The sequence below is a fragment of the Micromys minutus genome, assembly GCF_963924665.1.
Source record: "Micromys minutus genome assembly, chromosome: 30".
Classification (NCBI taxonomy): domain Eukaryota; kingdom Metazoa; phylum Chordata; class Mammalia; order Rodentia; family Muridae; genus Micromys; species Micromys minutus.
The window spans coordinates 25502569-25523772 of NC_137965.1; the positions used below are offsets into that span (position 1 = coordinate 25502569).

General features: G+C 44.0%; 1 protein-coding gene across 1 annotated transcript in view; it reads right to left on the reverse strand.

The window, feature by feature from the left end:
- Nucleotides 1-19609, reverse strand: part of WDR27 (WD repeat domain 27) — a gene marked incomplete at its 3' end in the record, with an annotated part of 97309 nt that extends 77700 nt beyond the window's left edge. Inside the window, exons 1-15 of the mRNA XM_080941750.1 lie at nucleotides 19520-19609; nucleotides 19227-19423; nucleotides 17515-17738; nucleotides 17144-17285; nucleotides 11938-12062; nucleotides 9853-9966; nucleotides 8587-8638; nucleotides 7051-7121; nucleotides 6265-6385; nucleotides 5134-5251; nucleotides 3530-3633; nucleotides 2406-2473; nucleotides 2032-2153; nucleotides 1550-1626; nucleotides 78-156 (exon numbers count right to left, since the gene is read on the reverse strand). Of these exons, the coding sequence (XP_080797876.1) occupies nucleotides 78-156; nucleotides 1550-1626; nucleotides 2032-2153; nucleotides 2406-2473; nucleotides 3530-3633; nucleotides 5134-5251; nucleotides 6265-6385; nucleotides 7051-7121; nucleotides 8587-8638; nucleotides 9853-9966; nucleotides 11938-12062; nucleotides 17144-17285; nucleotides 17515-17738; nucleotides 19227-19416 (1607 nt within the window). The 5' untranslated portion in view covers nucleotides 19417-19423; nucleotides 19520-19609. The remainder of the gene's footprint in view (nucleotides 1-77; nucleotides 157-1549; nucleotides 1627-2031; nucleotides 2154-2405; nucleotides 2474-3529; nucleotides 3634-5133; nucleotides 5252-6264; nucleotides 6386-7050; nucleotides 7122-8586; nucleotides 8639-9852; nucleotides 9967-11937; nucleotides 12063-17143; nucleotides 17286-17514; nucleotides 17739-19226; nucleotides 19424-19519) is intronic.
- Between the last annotated feature and the right edge of the window lie 1595 nt (nucleotides 19610-21204).

Consider the following 21204-nt stretch of genomic DNA (forward strand, 5'->3'; position numbering starts at 1 on the left):
ACCCCAGGACATATTAGTGTCCACATTAAACCCAATCCCAATGGGATGCTTGCAGCTCTGTTCTGTCTGATACTTACTGTGGTGCTGACGTATAGCCAGATGACCTCACTCTAGTGTGGAAAACCAGGGGCCTGTCCTGGATGACACTCTTCACAGCTGTGCGGCATGAAGTGAAAGAAGCAGCATGCATTTACCATCACAGTCTCACTGTCCTGGGTAAGAAAAAGAACAGTCTCCCCAAGCAAAATGACCTCTGACCTCTGAAATGAAGAGGCCCCATCCGGAAATCAAGCCAAATGATAACAGCCAGGAATTTAACAAGGAGATTAAAGGTAGAGAAAGCAATGCAAACTATACCAAACCACATTATGTGTGGTGCTATTTATTTTCTTCTCTCTCTCTCTCTCTCTCTCTCTCTCTCTCTCTCTCTCTCTCTCTCTCGTTTTTGTTTTGTTGTTGTTATTTTGTTTTTGTTTTTGACAGAGTTTTCCTGTGTAAGTCCTGACTGTCCTGGAACTCACTTAGTATACCAGGCTTGCCTTGAACTCATGAGAGTCTGGTTGCTTCTGCCCCCTTAGGTGCTGGGATTACAGGTGTGTGGCATCATGCCCAAATAACAGCTTATGTGTCAAATGCATTTAGACTACAGTCCAGTTCACACAGGAATGGACCACAGCACACAAAGTAACAGGAATTCCACTGAGGGGACAACCTAGAAAAGTGCAAACAGGGCAGGCCACCTGCCTCACAGAACAAATTAAAGAGTTTAATAACTTTCTGCTCCTCAGAATGGGGGGCAGAGCTCTAGATAATAGGAGCCCTAGCAACACAAGAGAGGTTTGGGGCCTCATCTAAGCCAGGCTGGAGATCAGTAGGCACAGAGTAAAAGGTAAGGATACATGTAGATGTGGTGCACATACACAGATATACAGAATGCACTGTAAAGCTGACTGGGGCCTTCATCTTAACTAATAAATCAATCAACTTTATGAGACTGTGAGCCTGCCATTGAGGGGGAAAACAAAGGAGCACCAATCACACTGATTCCTACAATAACGGGGATACAATCAATTCTGCCATCGTAACAAGAAGTTAGCTTTGGAGAAATCAGTATGAGGACTATTTGGCTACAGTTTGCAACAACCCATCAAAACCTATTTTCAGATAGTCAACAATAATTTATTATGAACTGGATAATATGCAAAATTACTTCTAGTTGTGACATGATATATTGCTGTGACTAGATAGCTCAGAAACTCACACTAAAGTGTGCACGAAATGACAGCAATTGTGCAGCCACCCAGAGTCCATCACAGGCACACTGCAAGTCCCCAGAATATCACATCAGCACTGAGACATGCCCTTGAGGAGTATGCCCAGACTCGGGGGAGAAGTGCGGAGTGCATTCCCTACCAAAGACGGTGCAGTAAAGCTGAGAGGCAGAAGAGGCTGCACTGGATTTAGCCTTGGCAGCTGTGACTTCACAAAGCAATGCTGACTATGAGAGGACCTGGCTGACTCTGCGAGTGTTCGAGCGTGCTTTACTAACCATGTCGTTTGGAAAGCTTTGGAAGTTTTTCCTTAACAATTCCAAAATACAGTGGAGAAGTTGGCAGGACACGGGAGCTAAAATAAAAATAACCCTAGTGTGAGAGAAAACAATGATATTGTAAAATTGTTTCAATGCAACCTATATTTTTAATATAAGATTAACTCATATAAATATATGTGTACAATATTTGAAAATGAAACCACCAAGGTCATTATCTTTATGAGAAAAATATTGACATTTTAATGAATGTACTATTTTAAAATTTGCAATCTGTTTTTCATAAACTACTATTTTATGTTAAATCATGAACCATTTAAGTTTGAGAAAAATAAAGTCGTGGCATAACAAATTAGCGCTTCCATATAGCATTAGTATGGTTGAGAATTTCCAATTTTTACTTGTATCTCTTCACATAAAAAAGATCTAAAATGCTGTTCATGGTAAGAACCCATACCCAGCGCAATGATCAAAGACTGTACCTTGCCAGCACGGAAAGCATCCTTTCTGCATGAGGGCACCACTGAGTGCGCAGCAGAGCCGCCAGGTTGATTTCCAATAAAGCAATCTTACTCCCAAACATAGATGAAAGTGTGCAAAATGCCTATGAGACATTTAAAAGGTCAGTGGCCTGGCTGGACCAGAGGCGTATGGGTATGCCCCACCTCGACAGTCATGAGCACAGCTTTAACAGATCTGCTTCACGTGTACAAACAGGATAGCCATGTACAGTAAGTCATAATTTCACATATGAAATACCACCAAGACCGTATTACACTAGCACAGTGAAGAGGCACACAGCAGGCACAAAGGACTCATTTGACACAACTGCCCACTGCACCAGTTTTACACTCACCGTGGCACTGATGGGCTCGCTCATCACGGCACACGACCCAGCAACTTGGACACTCAGGTTCTGAAATTCTTTATTTCATTATAGATAAATATTTGAGACATTAATACAGGGAGACAGTAGCTGACTCGTTTGTTCAGCCTAGTTATAATTACTAAATTAGTGCTATTTGATCATATGATGTGCAGAGCTGGGGGCACAATATGGAAAGAGAAGGGTCCTTTGTCACACAGTCAGCTTGTAAGCGATGTGCGTACCAGGGCACAGATGCAGGGCAGTAAGGCTGTGAGTGCTGGTGAGTGATGCAGCCAGAGCCCACAGCTGAGAGGGAGCATACAGCATAAGCGGGGATGACACTGGAGTCCTGTTTCAGAGTGCCTAACAAGAGCAGAGTGTTACATGGACAGAGCCACGGGAAGGAACTGAGCAAGATTCCTGCTCACCCTGGACAGCAGGCAAGCCTCAGAAGCTACAGTGGGGTTGATGCCCTATCTCCCACATAGACAGAGACGAACTGAGGCACGCAAGAGCATAGAACTGCTGGGCGGGAGGAGATGTGGGTCAGCACTCCTACCTTTCTTCCAGGGAGAGACTAAGAACACAGTCCTAGAGAGGACAGCTCCTACTGTAGGGTGCCTAGACCCATGCCAGGTATTAAGTCAGTACTAACCAAAGCACACATAAAGAGAAGAGCCTACAGAAGCCGACATGTCATGTGTAGGTGCCTGGAACATGTGTCTACCTGCCTGGTACATGTGTCTAGGTGACTATTGTCATGGGGGGAAGGAAAGCCTCATAAGGAGCCCAACACAAAGATGGAAAGTGAGCGTCACAGGAGTCTAACACACAAGAATGGAGAGAGCCTCATGGACCCTGAGAGACATATCTGAGAAACAGGGGTGCTGGGTGACCCGGAAGAGCAGAAGTAAAGCTATGTCCTTCAGATTCCGTGGCACAGGGGTTACAGCTAGTCTGAGCAGGCGCCGAGCCTGCTTGAGTACTGATAAACTTATCCTCAAATTCAAGTGGTCAGGCTTTCCATCCCAAACTTTACTCCTCATCTATTAAAGAAAATCATCAAGTTATAGGAGACTGACATAAAAAGATTACTGAATTCAAAATCTTACCCTTGAAATGTAAAGCGGCTTCCAATTCAAAGCTTGCCAGGTTCAATATGAATAAAGCTGTTGAACTACCAATCCATATGCATCTGGTGCACTCAGAAGCAAAACTAATCTTAGAGAAAAAGAAAGAGTATTCCTTCAGGCTAGCTCCCCTGCATTCCTGTTCTTTCATGCAGTGAGGACAGACACATGTCAGTGTGAATAAGCCATAAGCTGTCTCCGATACCTAAGCTAACCCACTTCTCCCAAAGCTATGCTCCGGAATCAACTGCTGAGTTTCCATCCAACTGAGCGGCTGACAGCCACTTCTGTCATTGGAAACCTGTGTTCCCAATGGTCGCAGCATGAACACTTCTCAACTCTCATCTGTGTGATTTATCTTTGCTTCTGAGTTTATAAAAGCTGGTGGTGCCTAAGTCATTAAGGAGCCTACCAGATCACATGAGGATGTAGGCATGTGCTCACATCAATGTCACCAATGTACCTGAAGCTGCTGACAGTTGTATTTATGAAAATAAAGATAAGCTCAGACAGAAGCTATCTGGTCCACAGTGGCAGAGCTCAGCAGAAAGCAAACGTGAGTCTGCTTCTATTAATAAGTGTGCATTCAAGCTAGGTTTGTACTAAACAATCCTCTTCCAGCTGAACTGTCGGTCCTGTCACTGTATCCCAGAACACCAGAGCAGCTGCAAGCCTTCTCACTAGAGCGGTCAGCAAGCAGCCACTCCACAGCCCCACACTACACAATCCAGCACCTCCCATGTCACCTAACAAGTCAAGGTGAACAAGATTTAGTAGTGTGGCCCTGGCTTTGCCTGCAGGAATCCCCAATACTCTGTGACTGCAGTGCAGGAACCAGCTCACAACATAAGCCCAGCTGTCCTCCTGGCCCACTGCCCTTGACGTGGACTAGCAGGGAATGCTCTATGCCCAGTGTCCAGGCTCTGAAATGAGCTCTCTTCATCTGCCAGCAACCCTGCCCCTCTCTAGAGCTGAATTTACAGATGTTAAAAGCTTTCTTAGGGGGCGCTCTTAGACAACTTTCTTGCATTCACATCTATTTCTATCATGCTCAGAAACAGATCATTTTAACAGGGGAAGAAAGGAGTGAGCTATGTGTGCACCGTCACAATCCAAGTGCAAATCCTACTACCAAGGTCCCATCTGCCTGGGTTTGGTAACAAGGCTTGAATGAAACTGAAAAAGATTTACTAAATCTAATGCTTAAAATATGCAATTTTAGGAGCACTTACACTCAATAGTAATAAGAGACACACAAAACTTGGTTTCATTCATAAAACTGAATTTCAAGTGGGCCAGAGAGATGGCTCAGTGGTGAAGATCACTGACTGCTCTTCCAAAGGTTCTGAGTTCAAATCCCAGCAACCACATGGTGGCTCACAACCGTCTGTAATGGGATCTGATGCCCTCTTCTGGTGTGTCTGAAGACAGCAACAGTGTACTTACATATAATAAATAAATCTTTAAAAACAAGAAATGTAAATTAAAGGAATATCCAATAAAAGAAAAACCTTAAGTTATATTTTTAAAAAAAGAAAGTTAGAAGGCATTCCGCCTCTGGCTGGGGCCCTGCTCATCATACATACGCTCCACACTGGGAATCAGGCAGGCAGAGGTCACAGTGCGCCAGGCTCAGGATGGGGAATGTTGCTTCAGCCTCTCCCCTTTCATCCACCTCATGTCTGCAGTGGGACTGACGGTCTTCTAGGGAACAGAGTTATTGATTATCTAATAGGAAACTTTTCTTAGCAATCAACTAATAAGAAAAGGATAGATGCAGGGAAGTTTCAGAAATACATGTTGATAGAAACAATCATAAATCAAAAGAACATTCATACTTTGAAGAACAAGAAAAATAAAGTTAAAAACCGAAGTGCAGCCTGGACTGAGTCTATCAGTGATGGGGATGGGAAAGAGACTGCCAGTGTAAGGGTTACTGCCACCACTCCTAAAATGGAGCTACGGTGCAATAAATAATGAGTAACTGTCTATAAAAGAAATAACAAAAGTCATGGCTGAATACATTTGAGGGAAAGGAGATATAATGGTTTGTTAGTAATTTCTGGCCTAACTAAAAGATAAATCACTTAAAACCACACAAAAACTATAAATATGTCCAAAGCAGAGGCACAGGGCAGAAGAGTGACAAGGGAACTAGCGAACACCCAGCAGCTCCCAGGCTCGCTCACTTCCCAAGGGACGTACGGCAGCCGAGTGGAGCTGTGGGGGAGGCTGACAGGGACAAAGTGAAGTAACTGTGGGCAGCAGAGCTGGTCAGGAGCTTAGGGAGTAGTGGGGATGCAGACACAGGACCTGTGATGTGAAAGGCATGGCTGGGGAGCTGGAGGTACGGCAGGATCTGAGACCCGAAGGAAATAGTCTGTATTGAAACTCAAACAGTAACACAATACCTTGTGGGACAAGGCACCAGGTTACTCAGACCAACCATTCCTGATGGCTACAAAGCCTACCCCCTTGAGCTCCTGTTTCCATGACAACTCTAGGGTTTGTATCCTATTCTTACAGTCCCTGTGTGTGAGCCAGCCTCCAGCCTGGGGCACAAACCTATAGAGCTCAGTGGTGTCAGAGGTCAGCACTCTTGGCCATCTGAAATCAGAAACTTCCCATCTACCCTTCCATCCCCTGCCCAATAGACACCGGGTGTGCCCTTGAGTGCTGTGCCCATGTAGGAGGCCTATAGGGTAGAAGAAGCACACCTGGCAGGCTGCACTGCTCAGCCACCATTCTTCGGGTGGTGAAAGTCTCCTTTTTCTTCCTTAGGTCCACGTGTGCCACACAGTGGTAGTGATGTTCCTCCTTCAAACTAAAGATCCACAGCTACAAAATCAAAAAAATGTGGATACAGATCTCTTCAAGACGTGATACTTACTGCAAAAGCCAAAGGGACGTGGGATAGAGCACAGATAACAGCACTAGATATGTTCCTAGGTTCTCTCGAGACACTGGGACTGTCCTGAGTGCTGCTTTTAGTCCCTTCTTGAAAGTCGCATAGCTCCCACGAGAGTGCTCACAAGGGGAACTTTGTCCAGACACAGCTACGGTTCAATGTCACATGGCACATCCTACAGTCTTTGAGCCATGAACGCTTCCACCATGTTAATTGGTCCTAGCACATAAAATGGCAGCTGAATCGACAAAATATAAAACTAACTATCATAGCTTCCCAAAGTACATCTTCATCATATCTGCATCAACAGCACCTTTATAAAAGCCTAAAGTGTTTGCATTTTTATAATTTGAAATAAATGTTTTCAGTTTTAACGTCATACAAAGCTGATGCTAATAGCTGAGCAAGTAGTTCTAAGTTTGCTACATTTAAATATTACACAGCAACTTTAAAACAAAGGTCTAAAAACGCCACCACTGGGTTTTACAGTGACAGACAGTGATACAAATCCTGGCACACTGCTGGTGACAACATGAAACAGACTCTGCACATGTTCCTGCTTTGTATGCTTGAAACAGCTGCACAGGGCTCTCACCTGGCCGTCAGCACTGCCAGTGACCAGCTGTTGGTTTTCTTCATTGATAAGCAAGTTCAGGAGAGGGTACGCTGTGAGAGGACATAGGCCATTCAGTGCGGACAGTGCTTCTACTCAACTTAGCACTATTCTGAATTCTCATACCAGGAGACAAATTTATAAATGAATACAACTTTGGAAACATTCATAAGAAAAAAATGCTGTCCCAAATAAGACGAAAGGTGTCTATGAATTATAGTTGACTTCTGGTGGGCCTGGCTCATCTGCCCATCCTAAGTAGGCACAGAGCAACTGCCAACAGCCTAGAGGAAGAAAGTATAGCTCAGCCAGCCCTTCAAACCAGAGCAGTTCCTGAAGACTAACACTGTAATCATGAGCTTAGAATAAAAACAGCAGTTAAATAAATATCTTACTTTAAATAAAAAGAACTCTATAAAATTTAATTTTACTTAAAATATAGTCTAAAACTATCAAGAATTTGGAAAAACTAGATAAACACTGTATGTCCTAACTAAGCTGAAAAATGCATCCACGGTGAGTTTACAGAACAATCTACAATTGTGTTCCTCAAATTGTTCCACAAGATACTCTTCAGAAAATCCAACAAACTTCCAGAAAATGTGTTTGTGCCAAAGCTTGGTGAACAATTGCAGGCTGTCAGCACAGTACTCTACTTATGGGTAACCAAGGTTCAATCTTGGGAAAATTATAACAGTAACTCTAACAGGTCACCAAGGCATCTGTGTTTTTCATTAAGTGGGATTTTTAATGGGGCATCTCAAAGGAGAGGAAAGCCCCCTAGCACTGGTCTTTCTGCTATCCCAAGACACTTAGTGCGTGCATGGCAGAACAGGGTGGCAGGTGGGGATAGGGAGAATCCAGAAGCAACCTTGTTTAATGCAGGGAGGAAATACAGGGCCCCAGGTAAAATGGTTTCCAGATGTCACACACAACACCCCAGGCTTCAGGAGAGCCAGCCCATAGAAATTGGTCACACATCAGTATAATCAGGTGATGGTTCCATTTCCTACACAAAGACAGTTTGATGAAGGCAACAATTATCCTAGAATCTGTAAGACTGACAAATGCCTACAACCTAATCAATGGATTACATGCTGTTCAGTTCTCCACTCACTGGGGAGGAAGATGTCCCAAACTTTCCCAGCTGTGACACCCCCCACCCCCGTCTTAGGCACTGTCTGAGAGACAATCTACTCTACATACTTACCTAAAACAGCTGCCCAGAAACCAAATGCATATCTGTGCATATAAGTTAAAATCCTCAGAGACAGTAGCTGTGAAGTCCACTGGCTCAGTAGTCAGAGTAGAATCAGCTCTGTCAGGCTACATAATATACACAATTCTGAATGGTTACTTATAGAAGCAACTGCTGGTTCAGACCACTGTCTGTTGCATAATTCTCTGGGGTGAATCAGACCACTGTCTGCTGCACTGTCTCTGGAGTGATAACCACACCAGAAGAGTTCATTTACTCAGCCTACTCATCTAGAATGTAAGAGTCAGTCTTTCATTTACCTGTTAAAATGGGCGAACTGTATATCAAGAATCCCACACAAAAGTCCCAGACCTTCAATGAAAGACATAAAAATGTTGCCATTATTGCTAAACATGAACTAAATTTTAAGCAATAAAAATTAATCCATATAAGTAACAATTAAAGAATTAAAATTCACATATTGAATCACTGCATTATTAAAACTCAATGTTTCAGAACAACAGTGAAAGCATACTGATTTCCCCCAAGGATGACCACCTATGGATTTGGGAGAACTCCTCCAAAGATGAGTAACTCAGTTAAGAAATGACAGCATGTCCCTGGGCATATGCCCCAATTATAGAGGGTGCTCACCCACAAGACTGCATTCCAACCATGACAGCCACATGGTGTTTGCTGCACCCACCATCCCTTCTATGGTAGGCACAACTCCAAGGACATCCCAAACTATCAACTCTCTTCATTCTCATGACCACCAGCAAGAAGACTGAATGCAACTTAGTTTATCTAAGTAGGGCAACTTGAATTTTTGCCTCAATAGCTGCTAACTCCCAGTGGAAGTTACTGGTCCCTTCAAATAAGTATTTCAAATGTCCACAGAAAGTATTCCCACAACTTCTGTGGTTTAATACACTCATGTGACTTTAAGTTTTTCTTTCAGGACAATGATAATGTTCAGCCTTTATTAATAAAATTATAATAACACTAGCTAATTTGAAGCTGCTTAAAAGGGAACCTTCATTTCCTTTTCTTTTTCTGAAACTTGGTGTAGTTTTAATAGATCCACTCATCTGTTTGTAACTGGGAAACACTGCGGGTATACACTGTTCCCTCTGGATTCAGATTCAGATTCAAGAAAAGTCCTCAATGTCCAAATGCTGGGGACTGAAGAAATGCAACAAACCCAGCCCACTAAAACATCAAAACCCCACTTTTGTGTGGTGAGAAAATAGCCTCCTCAGGTGCATGCTTTAAACTGCATTCATTTTTATTTTATGTGCACTAGTGCTTTGCTTATATGCATCTATGTGCATCACACATAAACAGTGCTCATGGAGGCTGGAATAGGCCACTGGATCCCCTGGAACTAGAATTCCAGACAGTTATGAGCCAGTGTACAAATGCTTGGAACAGAATCTGGGTCCTTTGCAGGAACACCAGTGCTCTTAACCACTGGGCCATCTTCTCTCCAATTCTATCATCACAAGAAAAATATGCACAGTGGTAGCAACCAAACAGCAGCAGATATCCACAGCACCCCAACATCCCAAGCCACTCCTGCCCACCTTAAAGCTTCTGTCTTCAGACACAGAGATGAGCGTATGTGCTTGCCAGGAACAGAACTCCACTGCTGTCACTGAGCCTTGGTGGCCCTTCAGCTCTACCAGCATGCACTGCTTCTATGGGGATTTGTACAAGAGGTTACTCATGGAATTTTCTGGAATGATGAACATCATGAAATCCTAGTCCACCACATAAAAGAGAGCTTGTTAAAATAAATTCTACAAGGTAAGATAAAGGGCTTGGGAGGTAAAGGCACTTGCCACCAAGCCTGAAAACTTAAGTTCAGACACTGGAAGTCACATGATGGAAAAAGAGAGCCAACACCACAGTTGTCCTCTGACCTTTACACATATATTGTGCCATATGTGCTCATGTGCATATGCACACAGACACAACACACACACACACACACACACACACACAGAGAGAGAGAGAGAGAGAGAGAGAGAGAGAGAGAGAGAGAGAGAGAGAGAATGTTTTGATTTAAAGAATAAATTCGTTTTTACATATCACCCCTTCCAAATTTGGACCTGCTCTACCTATATCAACTTAAAATCTAATGCTGATGCTCTGGTGGAGATACATCATCAGTAAATAAAAGATAAGAAACATGCCTGCTCCTCACATAGGCACACCTGCCTGGGCACATCTCTGATGTCTTAATTTTGACACATAACACTGTCCATGACTTTTGCTCTCTGAGCACTTTCCCCACTTCAAACACACAATCTTAACTATCCTCCTAATTCATCTGGTCCATCCTAACTAACATTAGCTCTTCCTTTTGGTGGTCAGTTTTGTTATGTAGTAAATCAGCCTAATGTGAATCTGTTCAACTAATGAAGTCAGCGACGCTAACGCTGTTGATGCTTAGAAGAAAATATCACTTTGTCCAGAAGGATCCCATACACCTCTGACCTCCAGTCATGACACAGCCTCTCATCCCCATGCTCTGAGACATGACTTCCCTGAGGGAAGATGTTATTTCTCTCAATGTGATTCTCAACTTTATTCATGTAAATAAGCCCCCAAATTGTCTAAACATAGGAATGTGTTCCCTTCCTGTGGTGGTTTGAATGAGAATGCCCCCTCAGGCTCATATATTTAAATGCATGGTCACTAGGGAGTGGCACTATTTGAAAGGATTGGAAGGTGTGGCCTTTCTGTAGGAAATGTCACTGGGAATGAGCTTTGAGGTTTCAAAAGCCCATGCTAAACTAAGAGTCTTCTCTGCCTGAAGACCAGAATGTAGCTCCCAGGTACTGTTCCAGAACCATGAGCTGCCAAGTTCCCTGCCATGATAACAGTAATGGCATCATCATCATACTAAGCTTCTGAACTGTAAGAGCAACCTCCCAATCAAATGCTTTCTTTTATACTTGTTGCCTTGCTCATGGTATCACTTTATAGCAATGGAACAGTAACTAAGACATGCTGTACCCCTATATCCTAGGGCCTACGATACATCTTTCCTCACCTAAGAGTTGTAAAGTAGATAGCAAGACAAGCCATGGAAAGCAAAACACTTCATTAGCTGTATTAACCTAGAAAATGTATAAGACAGCTAATCCAAGCCTTGAACACTCCATGAACTGAGGAAGCAGATGTTCCTTTCCTCTCTCCAGGAAGAATGTAAAACACAGACACTAATTTACCTCGGCTCAAGCACCAGTGCCCAGCAAACTCTGGGTTAGAAATCCCCAGCCTAGGAGGCATTCACTTTTATATAAACTGCCTCAATTTAGCAACAATTGAGAAGTCAGAGTCACAATGGAAAAGACTTTTCATAAATAGGCAGCTGAAGCCCTGTGTTACACAGATTCTTGGGAACTCTTAACTTGGAAGACTGCTCAAAAAGAACTATTTTCCTAAATGTATCTATGTAAACACAAATTCTGGTGGTCTGTCAACACAAGACCCAGATGTTTTCCTTCGTGTCTCCCCAACATCTTTAAAAATGCATTGAACCAAACCGCCATTTTAAAAAGGGAAGCAGGAATGAAATACTCACCCAAAGGAACCCAGCCTGAAGGTACCCAGCACACAGGAATGTATGCCTGGTTCCTCCATGGGGTGTCAGGTCTTACCTCCACATCCAGCACAGATATTTTGTTTCCAGCACATACTGCGACAGCACGGTCATCCAGACTAAATCGCAAACACAACACTGTTTGTAAAAGGGAGCCCAGGACAGTCCCTCGAGGAGTCAGCCCTAGAGTAAATTTCAGACATGATGTCAGAAGAATGGGTCCACTACAGAGCCACAGGCAGAGGGACGAGGAACAATGATCTCCTGTGTGAAGGGAGAACAGTTTTCCCTGAGGTTTTTCAGTACAGGATCAATGTCATACAGAGACAAGCTCTTCACCTGCCCACTCTGTGTCTACTGTTATCCAAATCTGGTAATGACACACCCTGACCAAGGTGGGCAAACAGCATGCTGTAAGAACGCTGGCCTCTGAGGCTCTTACCACCAAGACATCACCTCTGACTAGCCTGCTGGTCCCTGGGCAGCAATGTGAGAAAAAGCAGAGAACATTCACATGTAGCCACACCAGCCAAGCCAAAATTGTGAGACAAGGGACTATGGTACCTGCCATGTTCCCGGAACCTCAGAAGCTACTGTTTATTAGCACAGTTGTATTATCGGCCAACCAAAACACCCTGTGTGGTGGCTAATCTTAGTCCTCAACTTGACTACATCTGTGATCAACTAAAGTCCAAGTAGCTGGGCAGAGCTGAGGGATTTAATTGACCGAATCATTAGGATTGGAAGGTCTACCCTAAATCTAGGATACACCTTCTGTGGTGGCCCACATAAAAGACCACGCAAGCAGGGAGCCTTCACCTTTTGTCTGCTTGCTCTCTCTCCTGATGACACATCCATCTTTCTTGTTGCTAGCACACTCCTTTGCTATTGGAACCTACTTTGAAGGGATTCTAAGATAGACTGAAGACCAGCAGCTCTCTAGGAATCCCACAGGACTCCAGCACCAAATTGGGAGTACAGAGACATCCAGTCCCATGCACTGAATTATCAGATTCCTAGCCTTTCAGGAGCCAGCCAATGTTGAACTTCTGGGACCATAGCCTCTGATAATCCCCTTTACAACAGAGACACGGAATTTCATGTGCCAGTTACCTATAGTTCCTTCTATCAGCTTTGACCCATTAGAGAACCCTGGCAAAACACCATGGGAAGGAGTAGACGAGTACCACAAAGTACCTTCCTCACAGATGTGCCTTCATCTTTTACAAGTATCTGTGCTATGGGTGCTATGCCAGCCTCTTGTCAGCATCTGCAGAGTTAGCCCCCAACTAGACAGGCCTCTGCCTTTACGGAAATTAAACATTCAGGAGAAGACACGGCACAGTCAACCCCAGGAAGCAAATCAGATAAAAGAGTTACACAGAGAATTAGTAATGGCAGCCCACATCAAAGGTGGGCCACATCAAAGAGAGGGGAGAACAACAGAAAAGGAACAAGTGCTACATAATGGACAGAAAGGGCCTTTAACAAAGAAGCACCTGAGTCCAGAGACTCAGCAGTACTGGCAGCAATCAAGACAGAACTGAAATAAAGCCCTAGAAGGACTGAGTCCCTGCTCCTCCAGGCTGAGGGCGGAGCCTGCGTGTATGACTCTTTCTCTACGTGAGTGAGTTGCTGGACTTTGAGCAAACACCGGACAGAGCTGACTAATTTGAGAGTACCCTCAGGCTACTGGGTTGAAGAATGTAGGCACAGAAAGATCAGGGCAAAGACAGATGGTAAGAAGTTAATGTGAGAATCCAGAGGAAGGATTTGGTACCTCCTTTAGCACTTATAGATGTGTGAGAGATGGCCAAATGTGAGTCAGGGTTTAAAGGTAAAACAGATGGAACTCACTGATAGACTGGACATGGTGTGAGCTGAGGTCCTAGCCTGAGGAACTGAAAGATTGAGTCCTGGAGAACCCAGACAGGAAGACAGTGTGGGCCAGGAGTACATGTACAGTGCTCTTAGACGTGACAAGGTATTTCCAGCAGGAAGTATCTGGAGGCTAAATTAGAAGAAGGTCCAGACAGAAAGAAACGAATAAGCCATTGGCACATGAATGCTTGGGCAAAATCACAACCCAAACAAGCAAACCTAGAAGTGGTGTGAACAGAGCTACCCCACGATGTGCTCGGGAACCAAATACGATTAGGCTCCAACTCCTGTAGAGGACGGGACAGCCACACTGTGAGAGCTTATCGCTTCAGGAGCCACTGTCCCTTCAAACCCAAACTACAAGTTCATCCTCACTTCCAGTATCTTCAGCATAGTAAATTAGACATGGAAATTACTATGTGCTGTGACAGACACACGTGAGACTGACACTACGATTCAGAAAGAACCTTCTACCAGCCCATTCATCATCAGCATCCACATGAGGAACCAAAAACGTGATAACCATGAATATGGGAAAACAAAAACCTCCTAACACAGACAGCTATGAAATGATGGCTCTTAAATGCTTTAACTTCTCTTTTAACCCACCACCCACCAGAGGTAGTGGAAAAGAAAGAATACAGGGAAGTGGACCTGTTTAGAAAGGCTCTTTGCAGCAACTCCTGTCTGTGCTGTCTGGAAATCAGCAGTTCAGTTCATAGGTTAGCAGTGACTGCTCCATCCACTGACAAACACTTCATGGATATCAGTAGTCCAGTTCAGTAGAGTCAGGAGAGCAAACATGAATCGGCAGCCGTGGCATTAACTTAGCAGAGACAGCCAGGCCTCAGCCTCTGCTGAGTCAATAGGTGGGACCAGAGCCAGCAGGAACATCAGGAAAAGTTCCCAGCTGTGCCGCTCAGTGAAGTGAAGATGGGCGAAGATTAGAGACCAACAAGCCTTGCACAGCTAGCTGTATAAGCAAGTCTAGCTTAAGACGCCATCACTGTCCATGGAACCCTTTTATAAGCCCTCCCAACATCATGTGTCCTCCAGGAGTCTTGCCTCAGCATATGAGTCTGTCTGGGCAGACATCACTCTGCCAATCAGCCTAAGTCTGCATTAGTGACAAGAGACTGCAGCGTACCACCAGGTTTTTGGTGCCTTTCTCTCTATGGAGTCCCAACAAATTCAGCTCCACCATGCATATAAGGTGTACCTACATATGAGTCATTGCTGAAGGACCCTTCATCACATGTCCTTTCACACGCTTGCTTTAGGAGAACATCGCCCTTTCTGACACAGCACTGTCTCTATACAGCCTTGGGAGTATAGCTCCTTCTAACAGTGAGGGCCATCTGCCTATAACTTTAAGTGTATGTGCACTTCTCGATATCTGTGAGAAAACATCATGATGAAGGCAGCTTAAAGAAGAGTTTATTTGGGGCTCACAGTTGCAGAGGGAGCCCAGCACTATCATGGTAGAGAACATACCAAGAGTCAAGCAGGAAAAATGCTGGAGGCAGCTGAGAGCTCATGTTTCAATCCACAAACAGATAACAGAGGGCATACATTTAAACAGTCCTTTTAAAACTCAAAGCCCATCTCTAGCAACACACCTCGCTTAATAAGACCACACCTCCTAGTCCTTCATAGACAGTTCTACCACATGGGACCAAGCATTCAACATATGAGCCTATAGGGACCCTTCTCATTTAAATCACCATAGTATAGGTCCTTCTAACTCAGAAGTGTCTACCTACACTCTAGGAGCACAGGCCCTTATAACAGAGGGCTGTTTATCCTCAGCCTCAGAGATGCAGCTCGTTTTAATGTATACAATGGCACTGGTCTGTCTTCTGATAACCGATGTACCTGTCAAAGCAAACATAGAGCTCCTAACTGTCCCTGGGCTTCAAATCTGCGTGGTTCCCTGATGCTCACATAGCTTAACCACCATCTGCTGTCCACTTCCTCACTCCTTTGCTCCTGCTGTTTCTGTTCCAACCCTCTTCTGCCTCTTCACCTTGCAGCTAGGCTCAATTCTATATCATCCCCTTTATCCCTAACTCTCCAGAGGCCTCAGCAACAGCTTCTTCCTGCAGCTAGTTTGGGTTCTTTATCTTCCCAATACATGCTCTGCTTACATGTCTATTGGCCCATTTCTAAAATCTCTTGAACTGTGTACAGCCTCTTTAACTTTGCTCATTCCGTAACTTGGATGGATGAATGGATAGACTGACTTGCTATGTGCTATGAAAGTTAATATTAGTAGTAAGACTGAAAAAAAAAAAGAACTGTACTCACCTCAGTTAGATTACAAGGTAGAATAAATTGTCTGGCAAATTGTTGCTACTGAAACCACCACACCGTGAGAATTATTATTCAAAAACAATGTTAAATTGTAAAAAGACATGAATCTGTCTGGCACTGTTTCTGGTATACCTCACTCATTCACACCAGTGAGGCACAAACTGTTGGAATTCTGTGGTCACTTGGCATCATTCAACATAAATGTTCATCTGGGATGTGGCACCACCCACGCCATCAGCCTTAACTAGGAAGGCTCTCATAATATGCACTTTCTCAGTTTCCACCAGCCAGCCCTTCACACCCAGTCTCTCTCTCTGCAGACATATCCTTTTACCTATAACCCAGGCCCCAGCTGAGCCTCTTGCCTTCAGCTCCAGTTACATTTCTGCAGAAGTCAACAAACGTTCCCCTTATATACACTCCCAAATCTTACTCTTCACCAGAAGAACAAAGCCAACACAACTTTGCATCGCCAGTGATCCATGGAGCTAATGACAAGGGACAGGTCCCACTCCCTGACTGTCACAAGTGTATTTATACATGAGTCACTCCTTCAGCGGTGCTAGGATGAAACCTACAGTCTCCTCTGTGGTAGGTTATCTTAATTAACATTTCTACTTCCATGATCAAATGTGATGGCCAAAAGCAGCTTGGAGAGAAGACATTTATTTCGTCTTACGGCTTGTAGCTCACCATGCAGGAAGCCGGAGCTTTACTCAGTACTGCAGATTACATGGGGTCTTACTGACTCGCTCTTCACAGTCTGCTCAGTTTGCGTGCTGTATACACCCAGGACCACTTGGCCAGGAAAGAATCACCCACCATGCTCTGGGCCCTTTTACATTAATCACCCATCAGGAAGACGTTCTATATGTTTACCTAGAGGCCAATCTTATAGAGGCTTTTTCTCAATTAAGGTTCTCTTTTCTCAGATGACCCTAGCCTCTGAGAAGCTGAACATGAACAAGACAGCAGGCAAGCACTGCACCTCCCACTATATATCTACACTAGGTATGTCCTCAGCATGTTTCCACTTGAACGCTGCTAAACTGTGCTCTATATCTGTTTACCTTTAAGTGTCTTCTCTCTGCATTCGTCCACGGTCCACATTATAATAGAATCCTCTGATGCAGAGCAGAGTAGAAGTGGATCTATTCGATTCCCAAAAGTCACAGCAGTGATCAATTGATGGTGTCCTTGTAGGGTGAGACGCTTAAACAACAAATGGTATTTGTTAAAGGAACATGTACTGAGTACTCAGTGGATGCAGAAGAAGAGCTGGATATGCTGACTGCTAAGGGAGGAGTTGGCAGGGGATTAACACAGTTGAGCCTTTATACAGCAGGGGATATGGAAGCTCTGCTGGTTCTAACAATAAGTAAAGCAAAGGGGCCTGAAGCTGCTGCTGACAGTATATAAGGAGACCAGATAGCAAACATACCAAGAAACTGGAAACCAGTAGTTTTAAGTCCAAGCAGAATACTGGAATGCATTTGTGTGTGCGTGTAGAGGAGAGACTGGCAACTTGTAGGTAGAAAAACAGTAATCTTGATGCACTTGAAAAGAGGAGATGAACAAAATCCCCATGATCACAGGAAAGAGAACAGTAATCCTGATGCAGATGGAAGAGAGGGTAAGATGCCTGGTGGTCAGGGTCCTTTGGTTCTTTGGAAGTGCAAGAGCACACAAATTAACATGGTCATAGAAGCTGCAGGCACTTATCTCTCATAATGACAGCATTTGCCTACTATCTACTATGCCCTAGGCCTAATCCCTAGTATTCTAGAAAGAAAAAAAAAATCCCTCAAGAGTGACTCTTGTCTGATTGATAAAATGCTGCTGAGAAACTGAGACATTAAAAGGCCTAAGAACAGAGATGCAATATAATCAAATCCATGCTTTTCAAGGCCATATCATAAATAGCATATAGGAGGAGGTACACACTGTCAGGATTGATTGTGCTGTATAACATATCTGAAATTAATCTAGGGGATGTAAAACCTATGGACAGATGAACACGTTTCTGCTAGAATTCAATCCACTAAGACTAGAGCATTGTGCTGCCAATTCCCAGCCTTAGAAAAGAGCAAACTCAAGAAATAAAGAAACACATGCCCTTAGCATGGCAAGCTAACAGAAGCAAATGTAAATTCTAGCTTGAAGAAAGGAGTTCATCCTGAGTAATATATAAAGACCTTCTTCACACCAACAGGAAAAGTACAGATAATCTGGCAGAAATAAAATCGAGAGATTCCAACACTGCAAACAAAAGGAGTGGTCCCTGAACATGCATACCTGCCAGGTGAACATCTAGCGGCCAATCAGCATGCAACCCCAGTCATCACAAAGCATGAAAGAGCCAGGTAACCGAGACTGCTATATCTACCAGGGCTAACCTGGGAGGATCAAGTACAGACAAGGTGTGATCAATCATAGCTCTGACCATCAGCAAAGACACAGCTTGGCCCAGCCACTTGAGAACCTCCTGGATATTATCTACTAAGTATGTGCATGACCTGCAACTTGGCCATTTCTATGTGAGTGTACCAGAAAACAGGAAAGCAAGCAAGCAAGGGGGGGGAGAGAGAGAGAGGGAGGGAGAGAGAGAGAGAGAGTAGACTCTGTTCAGTATAGTGTGGAGCTATGAAAAGGAAGAACAAAGCTCTCCTATATCCATGCAAACAAAAGAAACTGCTACAAAAGCATGCAGTATGAAATTCCATTTGTACCAAGTTTAAACATGAGGGAAAGGTGTGTGGTGCAGAAGTCAAAATGGCATGGCACTTAGCAAGAGAGAAGTGGACCTTGCCATGGCTTCACAGGTGTGCACACCTACGTGTGACACTTCTCTCCTAAACACTGTACTCTTCATTGCAAAGTAAGAAAGCTCAAGCTGGTGCATGAATAGAGGCTTCGTTAAGATGAGGCTTGTCTTGTTCATATTCTTGCAAAGACTTTTTAAAGAAAGTTAACTGACGACCATTTGCAATAGGAATGTAACAGAATGATTGTTTTTTCAGTACCATCCTGCCACAGCTCAGAGTTGACTCCATGAAAGCTAATGTTTCAATGATTTAAGAATAGAGGAGAAACAAACAGGCAGGCAAGGTCTCTGCAGCCCTGGACCTAACAAGGACACCCAGGGTCTGTAACCTGCCTGGTGAGAAGGGTCCTTGGGGCTCCACACACAGAGATGGTTCCCATCTAAAGGAAAAGCACAGTGCCGCGTGCTACACGCAAGTGGAGCATGAGCTGCAGACTTCTTAGACTCAACCACGTATCTTTCTGTAACTACACGGCTCGTGTGGCCATCTGTGAAGGGCATCTCTGGAGGCGTTTCCATCCTCAGCCTGAAATACAAAGCACGAGTAAGATGAGGACAGGTACCATGTGTAATATACATGAAAGAATAGCTGATCCGTCACTATGAGCATGAGTATGCTTACCCACTCACTCCAGCTCCCCAAAAGGAAAAGGTAGCAGTGAGCACAGAATGAACTGTTTGCTCCCCTGTGGTCCACACGGTGAAGGAAGTGAAGGCCTGAAGGAAAACTCCTGCATTAGTGGTGTTGGTAAGAGACTACAATAGAAATAAGGAACCTCGGGGGAAGCATTCATGTATCTCGGTGGATCTCCGTACTCTGTGGTAGAAGTTCGGTTGCTGTGTGTTACAACATCAGTGATCCATTCCTATGTCTCAGCAAGCATAAAATGACAACAATGTTTTCAATATTTTATCTGCTTTATTAAACAGTTTACTGAGCATGGCCACCTAAGACCCATGTGGCAGTAATCTAGAGGGATCCTTGACTGCACCCGTCCCATCCCACTAAGGGCACTAAGGGACTTGAAGACACAGCCAGCTAATCTTGAGTCGTGTGGTGTCTGGTAATCAGAGTCCCTGTACCTGGCTGCAAACAGATGACCGTGACCCAGTCCGTCCTTTAAATGTTTATCAGCAGAAGGAAAAACACAGACCCCTTACAAAAAAACCTAAGAAGCGTGGGATTTAAAGAAAATATGGAGTAATTGAACTGCTTAAAACTGGACCCTCCGTTCGCTAAAGTTTAACACACTGCAGCCAAGAGTGCAGAAACTGAAGGTGCTGCTTGGTTTTAAGGGTGAGTAATGCTGTCAAACTGCCTTCTGAGTTCGTATTTATGCTGGTGGAGTGGTGCTGCTCTCAGCGTTGGTAGAGAACCTTCACTTTACAGTGTGCAGCAGTAACTAAAAACAAATGACTACCAAATTGTCACCCATTAATGGGGCATCTATATTACCGCCTCCCAGGCTCGTCACTGAAGAACGAGACGAAAGATGGTAAGAGCCAGAGAAGGGGTGGCAAGTTGTGGAACACAGTCCTCTGGGGAGGACATGGCCCATGCTCTCATAAATCCATAGCATCTGTGATTACCTACATAAAAGTGACCCTGTCAATGGGGAAGGGGACAAAGCAGGTCATGAGTCCCCACATCTCCCTCAGCATTTATAGGTAAATTGTTGCTGGGGGGAAAAAGACATTTTTTTCAGTGGCTACATCACTGGTTATGGGCCCACATTCCTGTACCCTTTATCCATGTTCCTGTAGACACTCATTGGGACACAAAAGAAGAAACAAATTATATGAAACATAGGAGGACCCTTTGGGAAGAACAAGGGATTAATCAAGGTCAGAGGTGACCAGCCACCTCACAGCCATCCCTGTATTCCATCCACTTTCATATCACATGTTCTACCATCCCCACCTCCCTCAATGCCTCTTCTCGCATCCCCATGGCCCATTACTAGTTCCCATGTCTCTACATACATCCCAAGTTAAACAAACAAAGAAAACAAAGCTATAATCACATCAGAGGACATTCTGGGCCTGGGTTACCGTAATGTATTTTTCAGTTCCATTATTTGCTTTGTAAACTTCATGATTTCCTTTTTCTTTACAGTTTAATAAAATTCTATTGTGCATACACTGTCTTATGGACCATTCTTTGATTAAAGGTCATCTAGGCTGACTCCATTTACTAGCTATTATGAATAGAACAGCAATGAACATAGTGGTCCAGTATCTCTGCAGTAGGATATAGAGTCTGATAGGTAGGTAGGTAGTTAGGTAGATAGATAGAGACATGACAGA